Source organism: Hemibagrus wyckioides, linkage group LG04 (genome assembly GCF_019097595.1).
Source record: "Hemibagrus wyckioides isolate EC202008001 linkage group LG04, SWU_Hwy_1.0, whole genome shotgun sequence".
NCBI lineage: Eukaryota > Metazoa > Chordata > Actinopteri > Siluriformes > Bagridae > Hemibagrus > Hemibagrus wyckioides.
In genome coordinates, this window is record NC_080713.1 from 1,477,366 (window position 1) to 1,504,534 (window position 27,169).

General features: G+C 43.6%; 2 protein-coding genes across 2 annotated transcripts; both read right to left on the reverse strand.

Moving 5' to 3' along the window:
* Positions 1–712: 712 nt before the first annotated feature.
* LOC131351983 (putative C-type lectin domain family 20 member A) lies at positions 713–3,151 on the reverse strand. The gene is made up of 2 exons (XM_058387767.1): positions 2,092–3,151; positions 713–1,994 (listed from the first exon to the last, which is right to left on the reverse strand). The coding sequence occupies exons 1-2, from the start codon at positions 2,862–2,864 to the stop codon at positions 1,991–1,993; spliced, it is 777 nt and encodes a 258-aa protein (XP_058243750.1). The 5' UTR covers positions 2,865–3,151; the 3' UTR covers positions 713–1,990.
* Positions 3,152–7,195: 4,044 nt separating this feature from the next.
* Positions 7,196–27,169, reverse strand: cd151l (CD151 antigen, like). Its single transcript, XM_058387768.1, has 8 exons — positions 26,936–27,169; positions 23,097–23,181; positions 21,317–21,508; positions 20,455–20,529; positions 20,226–20,330; positions 19,966–20,124; positions 18,738–18,824; positions 7,196–7,864 (listed from the first exon to the last, which is right to left on the reverse strand). Exons 2-8 carry the CDS (start codon positions 23,178–23,180, stop codon positions 7,805–7,807), a joined length of 762 nt encoding a protein of 253 aa, XP_058243751.1. The 5' UTR covers position 23,181; positions 26,936–27,169; the 3' UTR covers positions 7,196–7,804.

Sequence of the window (27,169 nt, forward strand, 5' to 3'; positions counted from 1 at the left end):
TCATCATGGCACCTGTCAGTGGGTGGGATATATTAGGCAGCAAGTCAACATTTTATCCTCAAAGTTGATGTTAGAAGCAGGAAAAATGGACAAGAGTAAGGATTTGAGCGAGTTTGACACAAAGGTGATGGCTAGACCACTGGATCAGAGCATCTCCAAAACTGCAGCTCTTGTGGGGTGTTCCCGGTCTGCAGTGGTCAGTATCTATCAAAAGTGGTCCAAGGAAGGAACAGTGGTGAACCGGAGACAGGGTCATGGGCGGTCAAGGCTCAGTGATGGACGTGGGGAGAGAAGGCTGGCCCATGTGATCCGATCCAACAGACGAGCTACTGTTGATCAAACTGCTGAAGAAGTTAATGCTGGTTCTGCACAATATTAGGCAGGTGGTCATAATGTTATGCTTGGTCTGTAAATGTATGTAAAAGAACATAATTTACTCAGAAGTAAAGTAGGACTTTTCTGTATTTTAAATAATTTCTTTGATTATCTTATAAAATATTCAAATATTTTGAGATATTGTATTTTTTATTTTAATGAGTTGTGAGCACCAAAAATATTTAAATTAAAAGAAAAAAAAAAAAAGATTGAAATATTTCAGTTCATGTGTAATAAATCTAACCCAGTGACTGTGATAACAAATAAAATAAAAAGATTTATATATTTCTATCAAAATAGTCAACAACAAACATAAAAGAAAATTACCACAGAAATAAATAATGTTCATCTAATTGCGTGACATTAAATTAAAGAATAAATTAATGGATGGAATTTTATTTCGTTTTGAAAAATCTGTGCGAAAAGCCGTCTTAAGTGACATGTGCTGGTTTTTTGGAGACATGGCAACATACACAAACACATTCAAAGAGACGAAGTCAGGACACAGATCACATACCGACACATAAACTGCTGAGTTTTAGCCACAGTAGTGATTATTTTTTTTACTACACCCTGAAGGAATATCCTGATGTACAGAAAGTCATATTCAATTCTTAATTTACAGAAAATATTTTCAGTATATAAAAGTGTGATGGGGAATAACAGATAAAAATACAGTAGAAAAAATATTCATTTATAGTTCTTGATTTTTATTAAATGATTCTCTGCATGTTGGTTTTATCTCAGCTGGCTTCTTCTTCATGTCCAGCTGACATTTTCAATAAAAATATATATTCGTTAAAGGTTATATAACATTAAAGGATTAAATTAAATTAACATTAACATAAGCTAATTGTTTGAAAGAAAATCTCTATTTTTCCATAAACAGATAACAGAAATGTCTAAATAAATATATCACATAAGATTATCTAACATTAGTGGCAAATTTTCCAGCTGTAATATATGGCATGTCCACGAGAGGGTGGTATTGTACATTGATTCAAACGATTTCTTTTAATTCTAAGTAGGAATTTATAATTAAAGATATATCGATTTAGAAAAATATTATAAGTGACAATATTAGGAAAAAACAAGACATAAGAAATACAAACTATATACAAAAACAAATAAAAACATTCAGAACTACATCATTTACACTTTAAACAAGACACTGGCATTCAGGAAAATCATTGACAGCTTAAACTGGTCAGGGACATGATATCTAAATGTTTAATCGAGGATGTTATTTAATTTGTTTATTATAAGTCCCTGTGAATTAACTGTTACTATAGAAACAATAACTTATTTTAGGACATTGATATAAATCTGTGATGTTCAGCTGCACTATTGTCAACATCAGCTGACCAATCACAGTCCAGATTTCTACATCACTGTGGTGTAATAAACTTTATAATGTGTGTAAATTTCTTCATTATTATGAACTCTGACCCTCCACCAACAAATAACCTCCTCAGCTGTTCAGTTCCTCTAACAGAACCTAAACCCAATTAATCATTAGTAAAGAAAGCTAAAAAACAATCAGTAATAAAGGATTTTATTGGGTGATGCAGTATACAGTATAATCCTCCTGAAGGAGATGTGTACTTGTGTAAAATCACCTTTTCAGAAAAAGAGAAAACACAGTAAGACATCATACATTTAACAAACTGAGAATTTTTCATGATTGTTGATCTCAGATTTCTTGTCACTACTCACGTCCAGTAGCAGATGAAGTTCAGCTTCTCATTGCAGTTCTGGTTGTTGAAGGTTTTTGTCTTGGTGTTGAGAGCTCCACAGCGATAAGATAGAGCTGGACATGAAGGCATTGAAGCCAGGCTCTGCGCCGAACTCTGCGCCGAACTCTGCACCAGAAAAAATGTCTGACTCCATGCCTGTTCTTCACTCATCCAGATCCATTGTCCATTCACGAAGCGCAGGCCGGTCCACACGCTCTCCGTCTCGGTCCTCACTGACTCTAGTATAAGCTGCTGCAGTGTCCACCTGGAGGTCACAGAGGCCAAACCTGTGTAATGAGACTCACAGAACTCCTGAGCTTCTTCCCAGGTCTTCTTCTCCTTCACCAGGACCAGGAACTGATAGCAGCAGAAAGTCAGTGGGGTTGTGCAGGAGTAGGTAATCCATTTACCTTGATAGGAACTATACTGAAAATAAGATGAACCGACAGCACAGTCATCTTTAGGATAATTATCATACCAGTTAAAGAGAGAAGTCTTTTCTCCATCAGACCATTCCCAGGTGCCTGATGTTTTGTGAAGACCAATCCAACTAATATAATAATTACATGCAGAAAGAAATTGATTGTTTTCCTCCATGGTGCTGATGGTGGCCAGATCCTTGTATTTGAGTCTGCAATACGCCTGAGCATCATTCCACGGTAAACCAGTGCCAATTAAAATATATTCTCTCGTCAGACCCGCAGCCAAACAACAACCCACCGCCAGCAGGAAGAGAAAAAAGATGGATTCCATCTTTGCTCTGAAGCGTCTGAGATCCGTCTGTCTCTACAGCAGAACGTCTCTGCGACTCTGTAGTCTTCATTTTGAATTAATTTAAAACACATTCAAAAGCAAAGTAAACAAACCTGCGGATGTGAAAGTTTAATGCTTTTCGTAAGAAAATCGGCTGCTTCACTCGTCTTTACCTTCACTTCTAACTTAACCTGAATGTCTCTGGGTGACTTTATTGTTAAAATATTAATCTTCTTTACCTTCTCAAACTAGGAAAATTCTAGTGATGAACATCTTCCCACTCTGCGCCCACTGCAGAACACCTACAGCCTTAACCGCCTGACAGAGGATGTCACATCTGCTACCACCCACCAGCCTCTGACCCACCTGCTGCTCACCAACCTGTCTCTGGACCACCTGTCTCTGACCCACCTGTCACTGACCCACCAGCCTCTGACCACTTGTCTCTTGACCCACCTGTCACTGACCTACATGCCGCTGACCCACCAGTCTCTAGACCCACCTGTCTCTGACCCACCTGTCACTGACCCACCAGCCTCTGACCACCTGTCTCTTGACTCACCTGTCTCTGACCCACCAGCCTCTGACCCACCAGCCTCTGACCACCTGTCTCTTGACCCACCTGTCACTGACCTACATGCCGCTGACCCACCAGTCTCTAGACCCACCTGTCGCTGGACCCACCTGTCTCTGACTCAACTTGTTTGTATACTTTAGTTCATCACTAAAGACAAATGTCCCAGAGCCAGTCACAGGAAAACAGAAAAGAAAACGACAGCTCAGGGTTGTTGATGATGCTACAGTTGTGGACCTCATCAGTAACAGTTGACCAGCATGGACAAATCACCACTACACATGAGCACAGTAGCTGAGAGTTAATCCCCTATCTCTCGTCCTCACCATCTTCTACAGAAGGACAACAAGAAGTGTCCTGACCAGCTGTCTGGGGAAGTGTACAGTGTCAGACCACATGACAATACAGAGTAGAGTGAGATTATTATCAGGGTTCCTCCAACCACTGCAGCTATTTTGTACCACTGTATAATTAATTACACACACTGTCCTGTGTATGTACTGTATACACCGATCAGGCATAACATTATGACCTCCTGCCTAATATTGTATTGGTCCTCCTTTTGCCTCCAAAACAGCCCTGACCCGTCCTGCACTGTGTATTCTGACCCCTTTCTATCAGAACCAGCATTAACTTCTTCAGCAGTTTGAGCAACAGTAGCTCGTCTGTTGGATCGGATCACACGGGCCAGCCTTCACTCCCCACCTGCATCAATGAGCCTTGACCGTCCATGACCCCTGCAGACAAGGAACACCAGTTTTGGAGATGCTCTGATCCAGTGGTCTAGCATCACAATTTGGTCAGAATTGCTCAAATCCTTACTCTTGTCCATTTCTCCTGCTTCTAACATCAACTTTGAGGACAAAATGTTCACTTGCTGCCTGATATATCCCACCCACTAACAGGTGCCATGATGAGGAGATACTCAGTCTTATTCACTTCACCTGGAACTGGTCATGTTTTGGCTGATCGGTGGATTTTGTACTTGTCTGTTGTGTGTCTGTGTGTTTTTTTTTTTTGTAGTCCTGTGCTACTGTATTGTTAAGTTTTGCATCGCAGTCAAGGAGAAATATAAACAAGCTATAAAGCGGAATGACAAAAACAAAACACAACTAACTACCACTACTAATACAGAAGAAATAAAACTGCTCTTCTCTTCACCACTTCCTGTAATAACTCATTAACTTCTTTCATCTAAGCTGTTTCTGCAGCCTTTCAAATCCACAGCCGTTGTTATTCTGTGTGTTTATGAGTTTTCCTGCCCAAAGATTCATCTGCAATATTCCTGAAGATCAGTCCAGACATCTTCACAAAGGTCTCATAGCAAAATCAGCACATCATTTAGGTCCTACGTCAGATTTGAAGTCGTGCAGATAAAAAGCACGCAAACACAAAATAAACACTGCAGTGAAAAAAATACACAGGTAAAGCAACTCCAAACAAATTAGATGACCAGCGAGGAGTTGAAAGGAAAAGAAGATGATGATGAAGCAGCAAACTGCAAGTCATGATGGAAATCAGTTCACATGCACACACACACACACACACACACACACACACACACACACACACACACATATATATATATATATATACAGTGGATATGAAAAGTTATGGCAGGTTTCTGTGATGGGTGAGTAATATTAATAAAAAAAACTAAAATACACTATATTGGCAAAAGTTTTGGGACGTCTGCCTTTCCACGCACATGAATGTAATATGGAGTTGTCCCGCCCTTTACAGCTATAACAGCTTCAACTCTTCTGGGAAGGCTTTCCACAAGGTTTAGGAGTGTGTTTATGGGAATTTTTGACCGTTCCTCTAGAAGCACATTTGTGAGGTCAGACACTGATGTTGGACGAGAAGGTCTGGCTCACAGTCTCCACTCTAATTCATCCCAAAGGTGTTCTATGGGGTTGAGGTCAGGACTCTGTGCAGGACAGTCAAGTTCCTCCACACCAAACTCACTCATCCATGTCTTTATGGACCTTGCTTTGGTCACTGGTGTGCAGTCATGTTGGAACAGGAAGGGGTCATCCCCAAACTGTTCCCACAAAGAGCATGAAATTGTCCAAAATGTCTTGGGATGAAGCTGAAACATTAAGAGTTCCTTTCACTGGAACTAAGGGGCGGAGCCCAACCCCTGAACTCAATGAATTGGAGGGGTGTCCCAATACTTTTGACAATATACGTGTAACTGGCTGCATAAGTGTGCACACCCTCTTATAACTGGGGATGGGTTCAGTATTAAGCAATCACATTCAAACTCATGTTAAATAGGTCAATACACATAATCTTCACCATGGTCATAAGAGAGATTCCAAAACATCAGAGGGATCTCATGGTTAAAAGGAATCAGTCTGAGAAGGGTACAAAATTTCCAAGGCATTAGATATACCATGGAACACAGTGATAACTGTGTTTTCATCAAGTGGAGGAAATATTGTGCAACATTGACATTACCAAGAATTGGTCAGGGATTCTGCCAAGAGGCCTACAGCAACATTAAAGGAGCTTCAGGAATTTACTTGGTAAATGTCTTGGCTATGGGGTACCACTGAAGTATATAATAATACATGTTTATATTTTAAGATTTAATTTCGCTTCTGAGCCATTTGTTATTATCAAAGCACTTATTTTAATTTAAGGGGTCTTTCTGTGTGGAGTTTGCGTGTTCTCCCCGTTCCTGTGTGGGTTTACTCCGGGTACTCCGGTTTCCTCCCACAGTCCAAAAACATGATTGGTCATTCTAAATTGCCCATAGGAGTGAGTGTGAGTGTGTGTGGTTGTCTGTCTATATGTGTGGCCCTGTGATGTACAAGTACAGTGGTACCTCGGTGTTCGACTTTAATTCGTTCCAAAAGTCTGGTCGAATACTGATTTGGTCAAAAACAGAATTATTTTTCCCCATAGGAAATAATGTAAAACGAATTAATCTGTTTCAACTCGATGGTTGATCTCACAACTTTCCTCTTGGCAACTGATGTCTAATTTCCCCTTTTTTGGAGACATGGCTACTGAAATTATACCACAAAAGAGAGTGTGGGGTTCTAACACAAGCACTCACATACGATGCTTCCAGAACAGATAACCCGCGTAAACTGCTTCATCTCTATGGGCGTCACTAGGCCATTCTTAGGGGGGCTTTAACATTTTACTCAGCCCTCCTAAAAATTCTGCGATTCTACATAAACTCTACACAAATTGGTGATCTCTTCAGTCCCCTTTAAATTTCATATGAAAACGGCAGATTTCGGCTCCTCCCCATCTTCCAGTGCGTTCTTCAATCCACAGACCGCGGCGTCGCAGAGCGAGGATCAGAGGACGAGTGTGTGTGTGTGTGTGTGTGTGTGTGTGTGTGAGTGTGTGTGTGAGATCAGGAAGACTCGTATTTGGCTTGTTCAGTACTCAAATGTTATACACATCTGTGCAATACAGTGGAATGCTGCAATTAGCATCCTACCCTGTTAGTCAAACCTTTATTTTATTTTATTTATTTATTTTTAACTATTATACCCTCATTGGAGGCTGACCCCCGTTAAAATAAAAATTTTTTATTTGATATTCGTTGCAATCCTGCATGAAACAAGAACTGGTGTTCCTGATGGTCGAGTCGCACATCAAAAATATTTTCGTACACAGAGGTCAAATTGACTCGAAAAATCTAAATCGAATACTGAAAATTCGAACACACGGGTGGTCAAGGACCGAGGTATCACTGTATATTTCAACAACACAAAGAAGCTGAAGAAGTGTGTACAAGAAATTAGTGTGTTTATTTCTGCTGTTACAGAAGTGAAGTAAAATGAAATGAAAGACAAAATACAAATACAAAACTCAATCTTCCTGCTGATTATAAAAACACCTAAAATAACAAACTTCCACACTAACATGATAACTGAGGGATCTGCTACACAATCATGATTACCATTAATTTTAACACAGAACACAAGACATGATGAAAAGCCAGGAGTAGAAACTCCTGGACGTCTGACGTCTGGAAAGGAAAATAATAAAAAACGTATAAATTATAAAGAATACGTAAAACGAATAAATATCCCATATACTGGATATCATATATAAAACAGTAGTCAGTCATTAAAGGGTTAATGAAATTCATTCTTTCATTAGAAGGCACTGGAAGGAGCTTCAGGAGACGCAGGACATCAGTTTCAAGTTTTCTCTAAACTCTGATCACTCACTGCTTCTCTTCATCTACACACACTTACAGTTCCTGAATCAGCAGAAAAACAATCCAGCTTCTCTCTGTTCTAACAGCGTGATGACGTCCGGTACGTTAAAATCTGAAAAGCGTGAGAAAGACTCCGGGTCAGATAAAGACTCCGGGTCAGATAAAGACTCCGGGTCAGTACGGCTCTGCTTTCAAACTCCTGTAGAGGCAGCATGTGAAAATCATCCCCACAATCTGAAAGAAAATAAACAAGTCATTACACCACAGCAACGTGCACACGCACACACACACACACACACACACACGTACAGATACACACACACATACGTAAAGATACACACACACACACACACACGTACAGATACACACACACGTACAGATACACACACACACACGTACAGATACACACACACACACGTACAGATACACACACACACACGTACAGATACACACACACACACACGTACAGATACACACACACACACACACACATACAGATACACACACACACACACACACACACACACATACAGATACACACACACACACACGTACAGATACACACACACACACGTACAGATACACACACACACGTGTACAGATACACACACACACGTGTACAGATACACACACACACGTACAGATACACACACACACGTGTACAGATACACACACACACGTGTACAGATACACACACACACGTACAGATACACACACACACGTACAGATACACACACACACACACGTACAGATACACACACACACACACGTACAGATACACACACACACACACGTACAGATACACACACACACACGTACAGATACACACGTACAGATACACACACACACGTACAGATACACACACACACGTACAGATACACACACACACACACGTACAGATACACACACACACACACGTACAGATACACACACACGTACAGATACACACACACACACACGTACAGATACACACACACACACGTACAGATACACACACACACACACGTACAGATACACACACACGTACAGATACACACACACACACACGTACAGATACACACACACGTACAGATACACACACACACACACGTACAGATACACACACACACACGTACAGATACACACACACACACACGTACAGATACACACACACGTACAGATACACACACACACACACGTACAGATACACACACACGTACAGATACACACACACACACACGTACAGATACACACACACGTACAGATACACACACACACACACGTACAGATACACACACACACACACGTACAGATACACACACACGTACAGATACACACACACACACACGTACAGATACACACACACGTACAGATACACACACACACACACGTACAGATACACACACACACACACGTACAGATACACACACACACACACGTACAGATACACACGTACAGATACACACACACACGTACAGATACACACACACACACACGTACAGATACACACACACGTAAAGATACACACACACGTACAGATACACACACGTACAGATACACACACACGTACAGATACACACACGTACAGATACACACACACACACGTACAGATACACACACACACACACGTACAGATACACACACACACACACACACACACACATACAGATACACACACACACACACACACCTACAGAAACACACACACACGTACAGATACACACACACACGTACAGATACACACACACACACACGTACAGATACACACGTACAGATACACACACACACGTACAGATACACACACACACACACGTACAGATACACACACACGTAAAGATACACACACACGTACAGATACACACACGTACAGATACACACACACGTACAGATACACACACGTACAGATACACACACACACACGTACAGATACACACACACACACACGTACAGATACACACACACACACACACACACACACATACAGATACACACACACACACACACACATACAGATACACACACACACGTACAGATACACACACACACGTACAGATACACACACACACGTACAGATACACACGTACAGATACACACACACACGTACAGATACACACACACACGTACAGACACACACACACGTACAGATACACACACACACACACACGTACAGATACACACACACGTACAGATACACACACGTACAGATACACACACACGTACAGATACACACACGTACAGATACACACACACACGTACAGATACACACACACACACACGTACAGATACACACACACACACACACACACACACACACATACAGATACACACACACACACACACACATACAGATACACACACACGTACAGATACACACACACACGTACAGATACACACACACACGTACAGATACACACACACACACACGTACAGATACACACACACACACACACACACGTACAGATACACACACACACACACGTACAGATACACACACACACACACGTACAGATACACACACACACGTACAGATACACACACACACACACATACAGATACACACACACACGTACAGATACACACACACACACGTACAGATACACACACACACACACGTGTACAGATACACACACACACACACACGTACAGATACACACACACACGCACGTACAGATACACACACACACGCACGTACAGATACACACACACGCACGTACAGATACACACACACACGTAGATACACACACACGTACAGATACACACACACGTACAGATACACACACACGTACAGATACACACACACGTACAGATACACACACACACACACACACACACGTACAGATACACACACACACGTACAGATACACACACACACACACGTACAGATACACACACACACACACGTACAGATACACACACACACACGTAGATACACACACACACGTAGATACACACACACACGTACAGATACACACACACACACGTACAGATACACACACGTACAGATACACACACACACACACGTACAGATACACACACGTACAGATACACACACACACACACACACACGTACAGATACACACACACACACACGTACAGATACACACACACACACACATACAGATACACACACGCACGTACAGATACACACACACGCACGTACAGATACACACACACGCACGTACAGATACACACACACACGTACAGATACACACACACGCACGTACAGATACACACACACACACGTAGATACACACACACACACGTACAGATACACACACACACACGTAGATACACACACACACGTAGATACACACACACACACACGTACAGATACACACACACACACACACACGTACAGATACACACACGTACAGATACACGCGCATACACACGTACAGATACACACACACACACTCACGTACAGATACACACACACACACGTACAGATACACACACACACTCACGTACAGATACACACACACACGTACAGATACACACACGTACAGATACACACACACACACACACACGTACAGATACACACACACACACTCACGTACAGATACACACACACGCACGTACAGATACACACACACGCACGTACAGATACACACACACACGTACAGATACACACACACACACACGTACAGATACACACACACGCACGTACAGATACACACACGCACGTACAGATACACACACACGCACGTACAGATACACACACACGCACGTACAGATACACACACACGTAGATACACACACACACGTAGATACACACACACACGTAGATACACACACACACGTAGATACACACACACACACGTACAGATACACACACACACACACGTACAGATACACGCACACACACGTACAGATACACACACACACACACACACACGTACAGATACACACGTACAGATACACGCGCATACACACGTACAGATACACACACACACACACGTAGATACACACACACACACGTACAGATACACACACACACACACGTACAGATACACACACGTACAGATACACGCGCATACACACGTACAGATACACACACACATACAGATACACACACACACGTACAGATACACACACACACACGTACAGACACACACACACGTACAGACACACACACACGTACAGACACACACACACAGACACACACACACGTACAGACACACACACACGTACAGACACACACACACTTACAGACACACACACACTTACAGACACACACACACGTACAGACACACACACACGTACAGACACACACACACGTACAGACACACACACGTACAGACACACACACACGTACAGACACACACAGACACACACACACTTACAGACACACACACACTTACAGACACACACACACACTTACAGACACACACACACGTACAGATACACACACACGCGCGCATACACACATACACGTACAGATACACACACACACAGATACAGATACACACACACGCACAAATACACACACGCAGGCACACGCAGACACACGCACAGATACATACGCACGCATACACACACGCACACACGTACAGATACACACACGCGCACACGCGCGCGCACACACACGTACAGATACACACACGTACAGATACACACACACGTACAGATACACACACACACACGTACAGATACACACACACACACGTACAGATACACACACACACACGTACAGATACACACACACACACACGTACAGATACACACACACACACACGTACAGATACACACACGTACAGATACACACACGTACAGATACACACACACACACACACACACGTACAGATACACACACACACACACACGTACAGATACACACACACACACACGTACAGATACACACACACACACACGTACAGATACACACACACACACACGTACAGATACACACACACACACGTACAGATACACACACACACACACACGTACAGATACACACACATGCATACACACACACACACGTACAGATACACACACGCGCGCATACACACACACGCGCGCATACACACACACGCGTACAGATACAGATACACACACGCACGCATACACACACACGCACGCATACACACACCCACACACACACACGTACAGACACACACACACGTACAGACACACACGTACAGACACACACGTACAGACACACACACACGTACAGACACACACGTACAGACACACACACACGTACAGACACACACGTACAGACACACACACACGTACAGACACACACGTACAGACACACACGTACAGACACACACACACGTACAGACACACACACACGTACAGACACACACACACTTACAGACACACACACACTTACAGACACACACACACACTTACAGACACACACACACGTACAGATACACACACACGTACAGACACACACACACGTACAGACACACACAGACACACACACACGTACAGACACACACACACGTACAGACACACACGTACAGACACACACGTACAGACACACACACACTTAGACACACACACACTTACAGACACACACACACAGACACACACACACACTTACAGACACACACACACGTACAGATACACACACACGCGCGCATACACACATACACGTACAGATACACACACACACAGATACAGATACACACACACGCACGCATACACACACGCACAAATACACACACGCAGGCACACACATACAGACACACGCAGACACACGCACAGATACATACGCACGCATACACACACGCACACACGTACAGATACACACACGCGCACACACGCGCGCACACACGTACAGATACACACACGTACAGATACACACACACACACGTACAGATACACACACACACACACACACGTACAGATACACACACACACACACACACGTACAGATACACACACACACACACACGTACAGATACACACACACACACGTACAGATACACACACACACACACGTACAGATACACACACACGTACAGATACACACACACGTACAGATACACACACACGTACAGATACACACACACACACACGTACAGATACACACACACACACACACACGTACAGATACACACACACACACGTACAGATACACACACACACGTACAGATACACACACGTACAGATACACACGTACAGATACACACACACACACGTACAGATACACACACACGTACAGATACACACACACACACGTACAGATACACACACACACACGTACAGATACACACACACACACGTACAGATACACACACACACACGTACAGATACACACACACGTACAGATACACACACACACACGTACAGATACACACACACACACGTACAGATACACACACACACACGTACAGATACACACACACACACGTACAGATACACACACGTACAGATACACACGTACAGATACACACACGTACAGATACACACACGTACAGATACACACACGTACAGATACACACACACACACACACACACGTACAGATACACACACACACACACACACACGTACAGATACACACACACGTACAGATACACACACACACACGTACAGATACACACACACACACACACGTACAGATACACACACACACACACACGTACAGATACACACACACACACGTACAGATACACACACACACACACGTACAGATACACACACACACACACGTACAGATACACACACACACACGTACAGATACACACACACACACGTACAGATACACACACACACACGTACAGATACACACACACACACGTACAGATACACACACACACACACGTACAGATACACACACACACACACACACACACGTACAGATACACACACACACACACACGTACAGATACACACACACACACACACACACACACACGTACAGATACACACACACACACGTACAGATACACACACACACGTACAGATACACACACACACGTACAGATACACACACACACACGTACAGATACACACACACACACGTACAGATACACACACACACACGTACAGATACACACACACACGTACAGATACACACACACACACGTACAGATACACACACACACACGTACAGATACACACACACACGTACAGATACACACACGTACAGATACACACACGTACAGATACACACACACACGTACAGATACACACGTACAGATACACGCGCATACACACACGTACAGATACACACACACACGTACAGATACACACACGTACAGATACACACACACACGTACAGATACACACACACACGTACAGATACACACACGTACAGATACACACACACACACGTACAGATACACACACACACGTACAGATACACACACACACGTACAGATACACACACACACGTACAGATACACACACGTACAGATACACGCGCATACACACACGTACAGATACACACACATACAGATACACACACACACGTACAGATACACACACATGCATACACACACACACACACACGTACAGATACACACACACACGCGCGCATACACACACACGCGCGCATACACACACGCGTACAGATACAGATACACACACACGCACGCATACACACACACACGTACAGACACACACACACACGCGCGCATACACACACACACGTACAGACACACACACACACGCGCGCATACACACACACACGTACAGATACACACACACGCACACACGCAGACACACAAATGCAGACACGCACACACGCAGACACACAAATGCAGACACGCACACACGCAGACACACAAATGCAGACACGCACACACACACACACGTACAGATACACACACACACACGTACAGATACACACACACACACGTACAGATACACACACACACGTACAGATACACACACACACACGTACAGATACACACACACACGTACAGATACACACACGTACAGATACACACACGTACAGATACACACACACACGTACAGATACACACACACACGTACAGATACACACACGTACAGATACACGCGCATACACACACGTACAGATACACACACACACGTACAGATACACACACGTACAGATACACACACACACGTACAGATACACACACACACGTACAGATACACACACGTACAGATACACACACACACACGTACAGATACACACACACACACGTACAGATACACACACACACGTACAGATACACACACACACGTACAGATACACACACGTACAGATACACGCGCATACACACACGTACAGATACACACACACATACACACACACACACGTACAGATACACACACATGCATACACACACACACACACACACGTACAGATACACACACACGCGCGCATACACACGCGCGCATACACACACGCGTACAGATACAGATACACACACACGCACGCATACACACACACACGTACAGACACACACACACGCGCGCATACACACACACACGTACAGACACACACACACACGCGCGCATACACACACACACGTACAGACACACACACACACGCGCGCATACACACACACACGTACAGATACACACACACGCACGCAGACACACAAATGCAGACACGCACGCACGCAGACACACAAATGCAGACACGCACGCACGCAGACACACAAATGCAGACACGCACGCACGCAGACACACAAATGCAGACACGCACGCACGCAGACACACAAATGCAGACACGCACGCACGCAGACACACAAATGCAGACACGCACACACGCAGACACACAAATGCAGACACGCACACACGCAGACACACAAATGCAGACACGCACACACGCAGACACACAAATGCAGACACGCACACACGCAGACACACAAATGCAGACACGCACACACGCAGACACACAAATGCAGACACGCACACACGCAGACACACAAATGCAGACACGCACACACGCAGACACACAAATGCAGACACGCACACACGCAGACACACAAATGCAGACACGCACACACGCAGACACACAAATGCAGACACGCACACACGCAGACACACAAATGCAGACACGCACACACGCAGACACACAAATGCAGACACGCACACACGCAGACACACAAATGCAGACACGCACACACGCAGACACACAAATGCAGACACGCACACACGCAGACACACAAATGCAGACACGCACACACGCAGACACACAAATGCAGACACGCACACACGCAGACACACAAATGCAGACACGCACACACGCAGACACACAAATGCAGACACGCACACACGCAGACACACAAATGCAGACACGCACACACGCAGACACACAAATGCAGACACGCACACACGCAGACACACAAATGCAGACACGCACACACGCAGACACACAAATGCAGACACGCACACACGCAGACACACAAATGCAGACACGCACACACGCAGACACACAAATGCAGACACGCACACACGCAGACACACAAATGCAGACACGCACACACGCAGACACACAAATGCAGACACGCACACACGCAGACACACAAATGCAGACACGCACACACGCAGACACACAAATGCAGACACGCACACACGCAGACACACAAATGCAGACACGCACACACGCAGACACACAAATGCAGACACGCACACACGCAGACACACAAATGCAGACACGCACACACGCAGACACACAAATGCAGACACGCACACACGCAGACACACAAATGCAGACACGCACACACGCAGACACACAAATGCAGACACGCACACACGCAGACACACAAATGCAGACACGCACACACGCAGACACACAAATGCAGACACGCACACACGCAGACACACAAATGCAGACACGCACACACGCAGACACACAAATGCAGACACGCACACACGCAGACACACAAATGCAGACACGCACACACGCAGACACACAAATGCAGACACGCACACACGCAGACACACAAATGCAGACACGCACACACGCAGACACACAAATGCAGACACGCACACACGCAGACACACAAATGCAGACACGCACACACGCAGACACACAAATGCAGACACGCACACACGCAGACACACAAATGCAGACACGCACACACGCAGACACACAAATGCAGACACGCACACACGCAGACACACAAATGCAGACACGCACACACGCAGACACACAAATGCAGACACGCACACACGCAGACACACAAATGCAGACACGCACACACGCAGACACACAAATGCAGACACGCACACACGCAGACACACAAATGCAGACACGCACACACGCAGACACACAAATGCAGACACGCACACACGCAGACACACAAATGCAGACACGCACACACGCAGACACACAAATGCAGACACGCACACACGCAGACACACAAATGCAGACACGCACACACGCAGACACACAAATGCAGACACGCACACACGCAGACACACAAATGCAGACACGCACACACGCAGACACACAAATGCAGACGCACACACGCAGACACACAAATGCAGACACGCACACACGCAGACACACAAATGCAGACACGCACACACGCAGACACACAAATGCAGACACGCACACACGCAGACACACAAATGCAGACACGCACACACGCAGACACACAAATGCAGACACGCACACACGCAGACACACAAATGCAGACACGCACACACGCAGACACACAAATACAGACACGCACACACGCAGACACACAAATACAGACACGCACACACGCAGACACACACACGCAGACACGCACACACGCAGACACAAATGCAGACACACACACGCAGACACGCACACACGCAGACACACACACACGCATACACACAATTACAGACACACGCATACACACAATTACAGACACACACGCATACACACAAATACACACATGCACACATATATACACACACACACACGCACGCACAGACATACAGATACACACACACAAATACACACACGTACACACACAGAGTCACAGAGCTGACAGTAGGGACTCCTTACACACTTCACACACAGAGTTACTATAGCAACAATAACATATTAGAACTAATGCATGAATATAAACTCCTGACCTTCTACATTTACATTTATATTTACATTTACGCAATCGGGCGGTCGTCCTTATCCAGAGCGATCGTCTGACCAATCGGAATCCAGAATTGGACAGTGTTGTGAGAAAAAGTACAAAACACAACAACAAACCAAGGCTCACCTGTACACAGGCCACGCCCACTCCCACAGCACCAATCAGCTTTAAGTGGTCCATAATGAAATTCTCCAGCTTAGTGATGCAGCCGCCCTGGGAATAGAAAAGAGAATAAAACATTCACTTCTCTCAAAATATTCATTTACTTCACCTGTCGCTGACCCACCTGTCGCTGACCCACCTGTCGCTGACCCAAGTCCAACACATGCATTTAATTTTCTTTTTAATCTTTAAACCAATGAAATTACACTAAATCTATTTAATACAAGAATCTAATTTAAGACTTTTTAAGATACTGTGGAAACCCTGATTCCAAGAAACTGCTAAAATATATATATATTTTTTTAAATTCATCCCAACTCTGGTAACTCAGACATACACTAAATTGCCAAAAGTATTGGGACACCCCTCCAAATCATTGAATTCAGGTGTTGTTTTTCAGGGGTTGGACTCGGCCCCTTAGTTCCAGTGAAAGGAACTCTTAATGCTTCAGCTTCATACCAAGACATTTTGGACAATTTCATGCTCTTTGTGGGAACAGTTTGGGGATGACCCCTTCCTGTTCCAACATGACTGTACACCAGTGACCAAAGCAAGGTCCATAAAGACATGGATGAGTGAGTTTGGTGTGGAGGAACTTGACTGGCCTGCACAGAGTCCTGACCTCAACCCCATAGAACACCTTTGGGATGAATTAGAGTGGAGACTGTGAGACAGACCTTCTCGTCCAACATCAGTGCCTGACCTCACAAATGTGCTTCTAGAGGAACGGTCAAAAATTCCCATAAACACACTCCTAAACCTTGTGGAAAGCCTTCCCAGAAGAGTTGAAGCTGTTATAGCTGCAAAGGGTGGGACAACTCCATATTACATTCATGTGCATGGAAAGGCAGACGTCCCAAAACTTTTGGCATCATAGTGTACATTTATGCATATTAGTACAAGATTTAAACATACATTTTATTGTACTTTTACTGTAGCTGTTTTTAAATCTCAACACAGAAATGATATTTTTGGATGTTACACAGATTTTCCACTGTATTACATTAAAACTAATTAAGTACGGAAGATTCATGTTTAGTGTCCGATCAAATCCTGAAATCTTTACTTTTACTGTGAGACTAAAGAAAGTGCTAATAGGGTTAATTATATACAATGGCTTCTGCTGCCCCCTGCTGGACAGCCAGTGAAATGTTTAAGAAACCCAGACAAACTCTAGGCAGTTCTCGCTCACCTCCACTTTGTAAATGTTTGAGGGATGATCTCTTCTTCCACACAGATCCGTGAGCGTCTTACAGCAGCTGTCCGGTACGACTCTGTTCCTGAACTCGCTTTGGTTGAACCAAACACTGTCCTTCCAATCGGACGAGCTGTTACTGCCGCAGCACTTGAACTGAAGTGGAGGAGAAAAAAAACCCAGAACAAAACCATCACTAAAGTTCAAAAACAGAAGCTGTATAAAATTATTATTGTTTTTATTATTATTGTTGTTACCTCTTGCTGTAATTTATCCACAGCCTCTGTGATGTGGTTCTGCTCCGGCTGTTTATATTTATTCACCATTGTGTTCTTCAGATTCATCTTCAGCTCGTCGCTCAGCTGGACAGATCAGAGAAGAAGAAACTATGAGCTTTTCTTAAAATGTTGTAGGTTTATTTCTTTTAGAAAAATCTTTCAACTTTGTAAGAAAAACTAAATATCTTGAAGAGCAGTTAGTGCTTACCTGCTGGTAGTAGATGTAGGCCAGAACACCAGCCAGGACCTCCAGGAGAAAGATGCACATCAGCAGGACAAAATACTGGAAAAAAATAAAATAAAATAAATGAAGTGAAGCTCCTCACTCAAGCCGAAATCACACGTGACTAGGCCACGCCTCCGTTTCACACAAGCCCCGCCCGTGTGCGTGTAACTCCAGTGTGTGTTACTTCTGAGGTCCGAATACTGCATGATTTCAGTACTAAATCCTCCCTGTGTTTAACTCTGAGCCCAGGACTACTTCGCGATGAGTAACGAGGTCTGAAGCTTCCAGTGGAGGTGAAGTCTTTATCTGTCTGAAATTTAAGACTCCGTGTCTCTGAAAGGCTAAATCCATCTGTCTGAACTAGCGAGAACATGTGCAGGGACGAAGAGACAAATACTTCTACCTGCTCAGACCTGTCTGCTTCTAGGTTTCATATGAGAGCGAGAGAGAGAGAGAGAGAGACAGAGACAGAGAAAGAGAGAGAGACAGAGAAAGAGAGAGAGAGAAAGAGAGAGAGAGAGAGAGAAAGAGAGAGAAAGACAGAGAGAGAGGGAGAGAGAGAGAGAGCTGGAGGAAGACTTAAAGCAAATAAATGATTAACAGCTATTAACCCCGCCCGGAACCCCAACAGCTGTTAACCCCGCCCCTAACTCCAACAGCTGTTAACCCCGCCCCTAACTCCAACAGCTGTTAACCCCGCCCCTAACTCCAACAGCTGTTAACCCCGCCCCTAACTCCAACCCTAACTCCACATTACATCACCTAAATAACTACAAATCAACCTGGAAAATAAATATATTCAATAATATTAAAGAAATGCTGTTTTTAAATGTTTGCGTCTCACCACTCTCAGAAGTCGTCTTTTCTCCTTAAAAGTGGCGCAGCAGCCCAGAACCCCCGTTACCATGACGATGGCCCCAGCCAGGCACAGGATATAAGCCGAGACGGCGTAGATCCTGGAGGACAGCAGGCTGATGTAGTCACTCTTCTTTACTAGAGTCCACAAACCTACAGCCATCACAGCACCCCCTGCCAACTTGGGGGGGGGGGGGGGACAGAGATAAGGAAAGAGACCGAGAAAGAGGGTGAAAGAGAGAGAGAGGGAGAGAGAAACAGAGAGAGACCAAAAGAGAGACAGAGAGAGAGAAAGAAAACATGAAAAAAAGTGAATCTCTGCTTGAGCTCTCAGTCTTATCACATCATTAAACATTGGTGCTGTGATGTCATCATGAAATGGGGCGTGGCTTACTTAATTATACACTTATTATTAACTCCGTGTTTTCAGTTGCTCACTAATTAATACACTGGCTCTGACCAGCCAACCGTCTCACATCTGTTCATATATACACTATATTGCCAAAAGTATTCGCTCACCTGCCTTGACTCGCATATGAACTTAAGTGACATCCCATTCCTAATCCATAGGGTTCAATATGACGTCGGTCCAGCCTTTGCAGCTATAACAGCTTCAACTCTTCTGGGAAGGCTGTCCACAAGGTTTAGGAGTGTGTTTATGGGAATTTTTGACCATTCTTCCAGAAGCGCATTTGTGAGGTCACACACTGATGTTGGACGAGAAGGTCTGGCTCTCAGTCTCCGCTCTAATTCATCCCAAAGGTGTTCTATGGGGTTGAGGTCAGGACTCTGTGCAGGACAGTCAAGTTCCTCCACACCAAACTCACTCATCCATGTCTTTATGGACCGTGCTTTGGTCACTGGTGCACAGTCATGTTGGAAGAGGAAGGGGCCAGCTCCAAACTGTTCCCACAAAGTTGGGAGCATGGAATTGTCCAAAATGTCTTGGTATGCTGAAGCATTCAGAGTTCCTTTCACTGGAACTAAGGGGCCAAGCCCAGCTCCTGAAAAACAACCCCACACCATAATCCCCCCTCCACCAAACTTTACACTTGGCACAATACAGTCAGACAAGTACCGTTCTCCTGGCAACCGCCAAACCCAGACTCGTCCATCAGATTGCCAGATGGAGAAGCGCGATTCGTCCCTCCAGAGAACGCGTCTCCACTGCTCTAGAGTCCAGTGGCGGCGTGCTTTACACCACTGCATCCGACGCTTTGCATTGCACTTGGTGATGTATGGCTTGGATGCAGCTGCTCGGCCATGGAAACCCATTCCATGAAGCTCTCTGCGCACTGTTCTTCAGCTAATCTGAAGGCCACATGAAGTTTGGAGGTCTGTAGCGATTGACTCTGCAGAAAGTTGGCCACCTCTTCGCACTATGCGCCTCAGCATCCGCTGACCCCGCTCCGTCAGTTTACGTGGCCTACCACTTCGTGGCTGAGTTGCTGTCGTTCCCAAACACTTCCACGTTCTTATAATACAGCTGACAGTTGACTGTGGAATATTTAGGAGTGAGGAAATTTCACGACTGGATTTGTTGCACAGGTGGCATCCTATCACAGTTCCACGCTGGAATTCACTGAGCTCCTGAGAGCGACCCATTCTTTCACAAATGTTTGTAAAAACAGTCTGCATGCCTAGGTGCTTGATTTTATACACCTGTGGCCATGGAAGTGATTGGAACAGCTGATTATTTGGATGGGTGAGCGAATACTTTTGGCAATATAGTGTACATATACTGAAGAAATAAACCCCCAGCTACTTACCCAGAACAGGAAGTTGAACATGAACAGGACGTACTTCAGGCACACTGTCCCACATCTGTCCTTCTTCTCTGTGGTCAAACCCATTCTACAAGAGGCATATACACAAGAAGAGTGGACTTTTGCATCTGAAAATGTGTGTGTGTAGCAAAAACTTTATAACAACAACCATTACTACTGCTGCTATCATTTCAGAGCTAACTCTAAATAAACAATTAGATCATTTTATAAAGACCTCGATTAACACGTTGTGTATCCAGTGTTGTGTATCTTCTCACTGTGTTTGTCCAGATGTCCAGAACACACTGTGTTCCTATAGCTCTGACCCACAATCCAACACACACTGCATTTGTGATTCATTTCTTGCAAGTGAGTCGATTCAAAACTGTTTGATTCAAGAACACTTAAGTGTGTGTTCTCACCATGGTTCTGCTCACACACACACACACACAAACACACACACACACACACACACACACTGACCACTGCTAGATTCACTCTGACAACACAAACACACAATCCCTTTAAGTTTGTGTGTGAATTTAGTGCAAATAAAACTCTTCACAGCACCTCGTTAACTCTCTGTGGTTCAGGACAGACTCGTTAACTGTCTAACAGCCGTATTGTTTAATTTTTTGTCTTTTTTTAAAGATTGCAATTGTTGGTAAGTTACTGTGGTGTAAGAGCAATAAAATACTCGGAGACGTGTGAACAGTAACTGTTTAGTTCACTATAACAGAATGACACAGGTTTCAAGAGAGAGACAGAGACAGACAGAAAGAGAGTAAGACAGAGAGAGAGCGAGAGAGACAGAAAAGAAAAAAAAGAGAGAGAGATACAAAGAGAGAGAGAGATAGAAGGAGATAGAAGGAGAGATAGAGAAAAAGAGAAGTTGCTGTGGTGTAAGAGCAATAAAACACATGATTAGTTCACTAGAACAGAATGACACATAGCGGTTTATTACTTACATAAAATAGAATTTAAACTCTATCTGTCCATCTCTCCCTCTATACATCTTTCCCTCCCTCCCTCCCTCCATTTCTATCTCGCTTTCTCCGTCTCTCTCTTTTCCTGTAAGAGCTGAGTAAAATAAGTGACGAGTCGAGACAGATCAGAGATTATTGGTGCAAGTACTCATGAAGGATCAGGGATTACTCAGACTCACAGACCATATCTCTCTCTCTGTAATAAACATGCAGGCGTGAAGTGAGTGTGAGATTATATACACAGAGTCTGGATCAGTCAGGAATAAATATTTACAGATAGCAGTGTGTCTAGACGGATAAATGCTGATTAGAATAGCGGCAGTGTGAGGAACTGTGCTGTAGGTTACGCTTTAATGCTGGTGTCTGTGGAGAAGGGATTTCCCACATGTTTAGATCTTTATCTGTCTGAACTCAGAGGATTCCTCACTCCATTAAAACCAGACACAAACAAAAAGAGAGATTTATTCAGGTGTTGTCTGATCCTGAGGGTCAGGTGAGGTCCAACGTCCTGAAATATCAAACTCTCACACTACAACTAACATTCAGAGACCGTTTTTAATCCTAGCATCAAGATTACAGCATCAACCAACTAACTCACTAACAAACTAACTCATTAGCTAACTCATTCACTAACTAACCAACAAACCAACTACTCTAACAAAATAACTAACTCACTCATTAACAAACTAACTCACTAAATAACAATCTCACTCATTAACTCACTCACCAACAAACTAACTCTTTCACTAACTAACTAACTCATTGCCTAACTCACTCACAAACTCACTAACTAACTAACTCATTGCCTAACTCACTCACAAACTCACTAACTAACTAACTCATTGCCTAACTCACTCACAAACTCACTAACTAACTAACTCATTGCCTAACTCACTCACAAACTCACTAACTAACTAACTCATTGCCTAACTCACTCACTCACAAACTCACTAACTAACTAACTCATTGCCTAACTCACTCACAAACTCACTAACTAACTCATTGCCTAACTCACTCACTCACAAACTCACTAACTAACTAACTCATTGCCTAACTCACTCACTCACAAACTCACTAACTAACTAACTCATTGCCTAACTCACTCACAAACTCACTAACTAACTAACTCATTGCCTAACTCACTCACTCACAAACTCACTAACTAACTAACTCATTGCCTAACTCACTCACAAACTCACTAACTAACTAACTCATTGCCTAACTCACTCACTCACAAACTCACTAACTAACTAACTCATTGCCTAACTCACTCACAAACTCACTAACTAACTAACTCATTGCCTAACTCACTCACTCACAAACTCACTAACTAACTAACTCATTGCCTAACTCACTCACTCACAAACTCACTAACTAACTAACTCATTGCCTAACTCACTCACTCACAAACTCACTAACTAACTAACTCATTGCCTAACTCACTCACAAACTCACTAACTAACTCATTGCCTAACTCACTCACTCACAAACTCACTAACTAACTAACTCATTGCCTAACTCACTCACTCACAAACTCACTAACTAACTAACTCATTGCCTAACTCACTCACTCACAAACTCACTAACTAACTAACTCATTGCCTAACTCACTCACTCACAAACTCACTAACTAACTAACTCATTGCCTAACTCACTCACTCACAAACTCACTAACTAACTAACTCATTGCCTAACTCACTCACTCACAAACTCACTAACTAACTAACTCATTGCCTAACTCACTCACAAACTCACTAACTAACTCATTGCCTAACTCACTCACTCACAAACTCACTAACTAACTAACTCATTGCCTAACTCACTCACTCACAAACTCACTAACTAACTAACTCATTGCCTAACTCACTCACTCACAAACTCACTAACTAACTAACTCATTGCCTAACTCACTCACTCACAAACTCACTAACTAACTAACTCATTGCCTAACTCACTCACTCACAAACTCATTAACTAACTAACTCATTGCCTAACTCACTCACTCACAAACTCACTAACTAACTAACTCATTGCCTAACTCACTCACTCACAAACTCACTAACTAACTAACTCATTGCCTAACTCACTCACTCACAAACTCACTAACTAACTAACTCATTGCCTAACTCACTCACTCACAAACTCACTAACTAACTAACTCATTGCCTAACTCACTCACTCACAAACTCACTAACTAACTAACTCATTGCCTAACTCACTCACTCACAAACTCATTGCCTAACTCACTCACTCACAAACTCATTGCCTAACTCACTCACTCACAAACTCACTAACTAACTAACTCATTGCCTAACTCACTCACTCACAAACTCATTGCCTAACTCACTCACTCACAAACTCACTAACTAACTAACTCATTGCCTAACTCACTCACTCACAAACTCATTGCCTAACTCACTCACTCACAAACTCATTAACTAACTAACTCACTGCATTTAATATCAGAAATCTATGACTTCTATTGTAATAATAATAATGATAATACACTATTTTCCATTTAAACCGGAAGTAGCTTATAAAATGAAGCCTGTATTAGAGCAGTGTGAGAATGATGAAGCTGATAACAGATCATTAATCACCGGAAACAGTGACGAACCCTAGAGAAATGCTAACGCTAATTATTACCTGCTTTAAAAAAAAGAAAAGCTTTACGGCTCAAACTACATCCGAATCCTCATTATAATAATACTTATTATTATGATCTAGTACTCATATTATAATGTATTTTAAGCCGCTATACGGTTTTAACTCGTGTCGTTAGAGAGCATCAGTTAGCATGAAAGCCGTTAGCAAGGAATGCTAGTTAGCTGTAGCTCGAGGCGTCAGAAATTTTACCTGGAATGGTGAGATGAAGCAGATGTACTGAGGGCCAAATAAATCACAGTATTTCAAAAATAAAACTTTCGCTAAAGATATAAAAAATAATCGTTCTTCACAAAAGATTGGAAAAATAAATTATTTAAGGATCCGGACACTTCCTCCGGGTTAAGAAAAGATTTCTTCTTTCTTCTAAGTCCAGGTAGAGACCGACAGCTCCACAGAACAGAACCCCACCCCGACCCGCACGAG

Coding starts and splice junctions, on each gene's coding strand:
- LOC131351983 (XM_058387767.1), bottom strand. CDS start 2,864: ATGGAATCCATCTTTTTTCTCTTCCTGCTGGCGGTGGGTTGTTGTTTG.
- cd151l (XM_058387768.1), bottom strand. CDS start 23,180: ATGGGTTTGACCACAGAGAAGAAGGACAGATGTGGGACAGTGTGCCTG. Junction 21,509..23,096: donor TGTTCAACTTCCTGTTCTGG/GTAAGTAGCTGG, acceptor CCCCCCCCCAAG/TTGGCAGGGGGTGCTGTGAT. Junction 20,125..20,225: donor TGGATAAATTACAGCAAGAG/GTAACAACAATA, acceptor CCTCCACTTCAG/TTCAAGTGCTGCGGCAGTAA.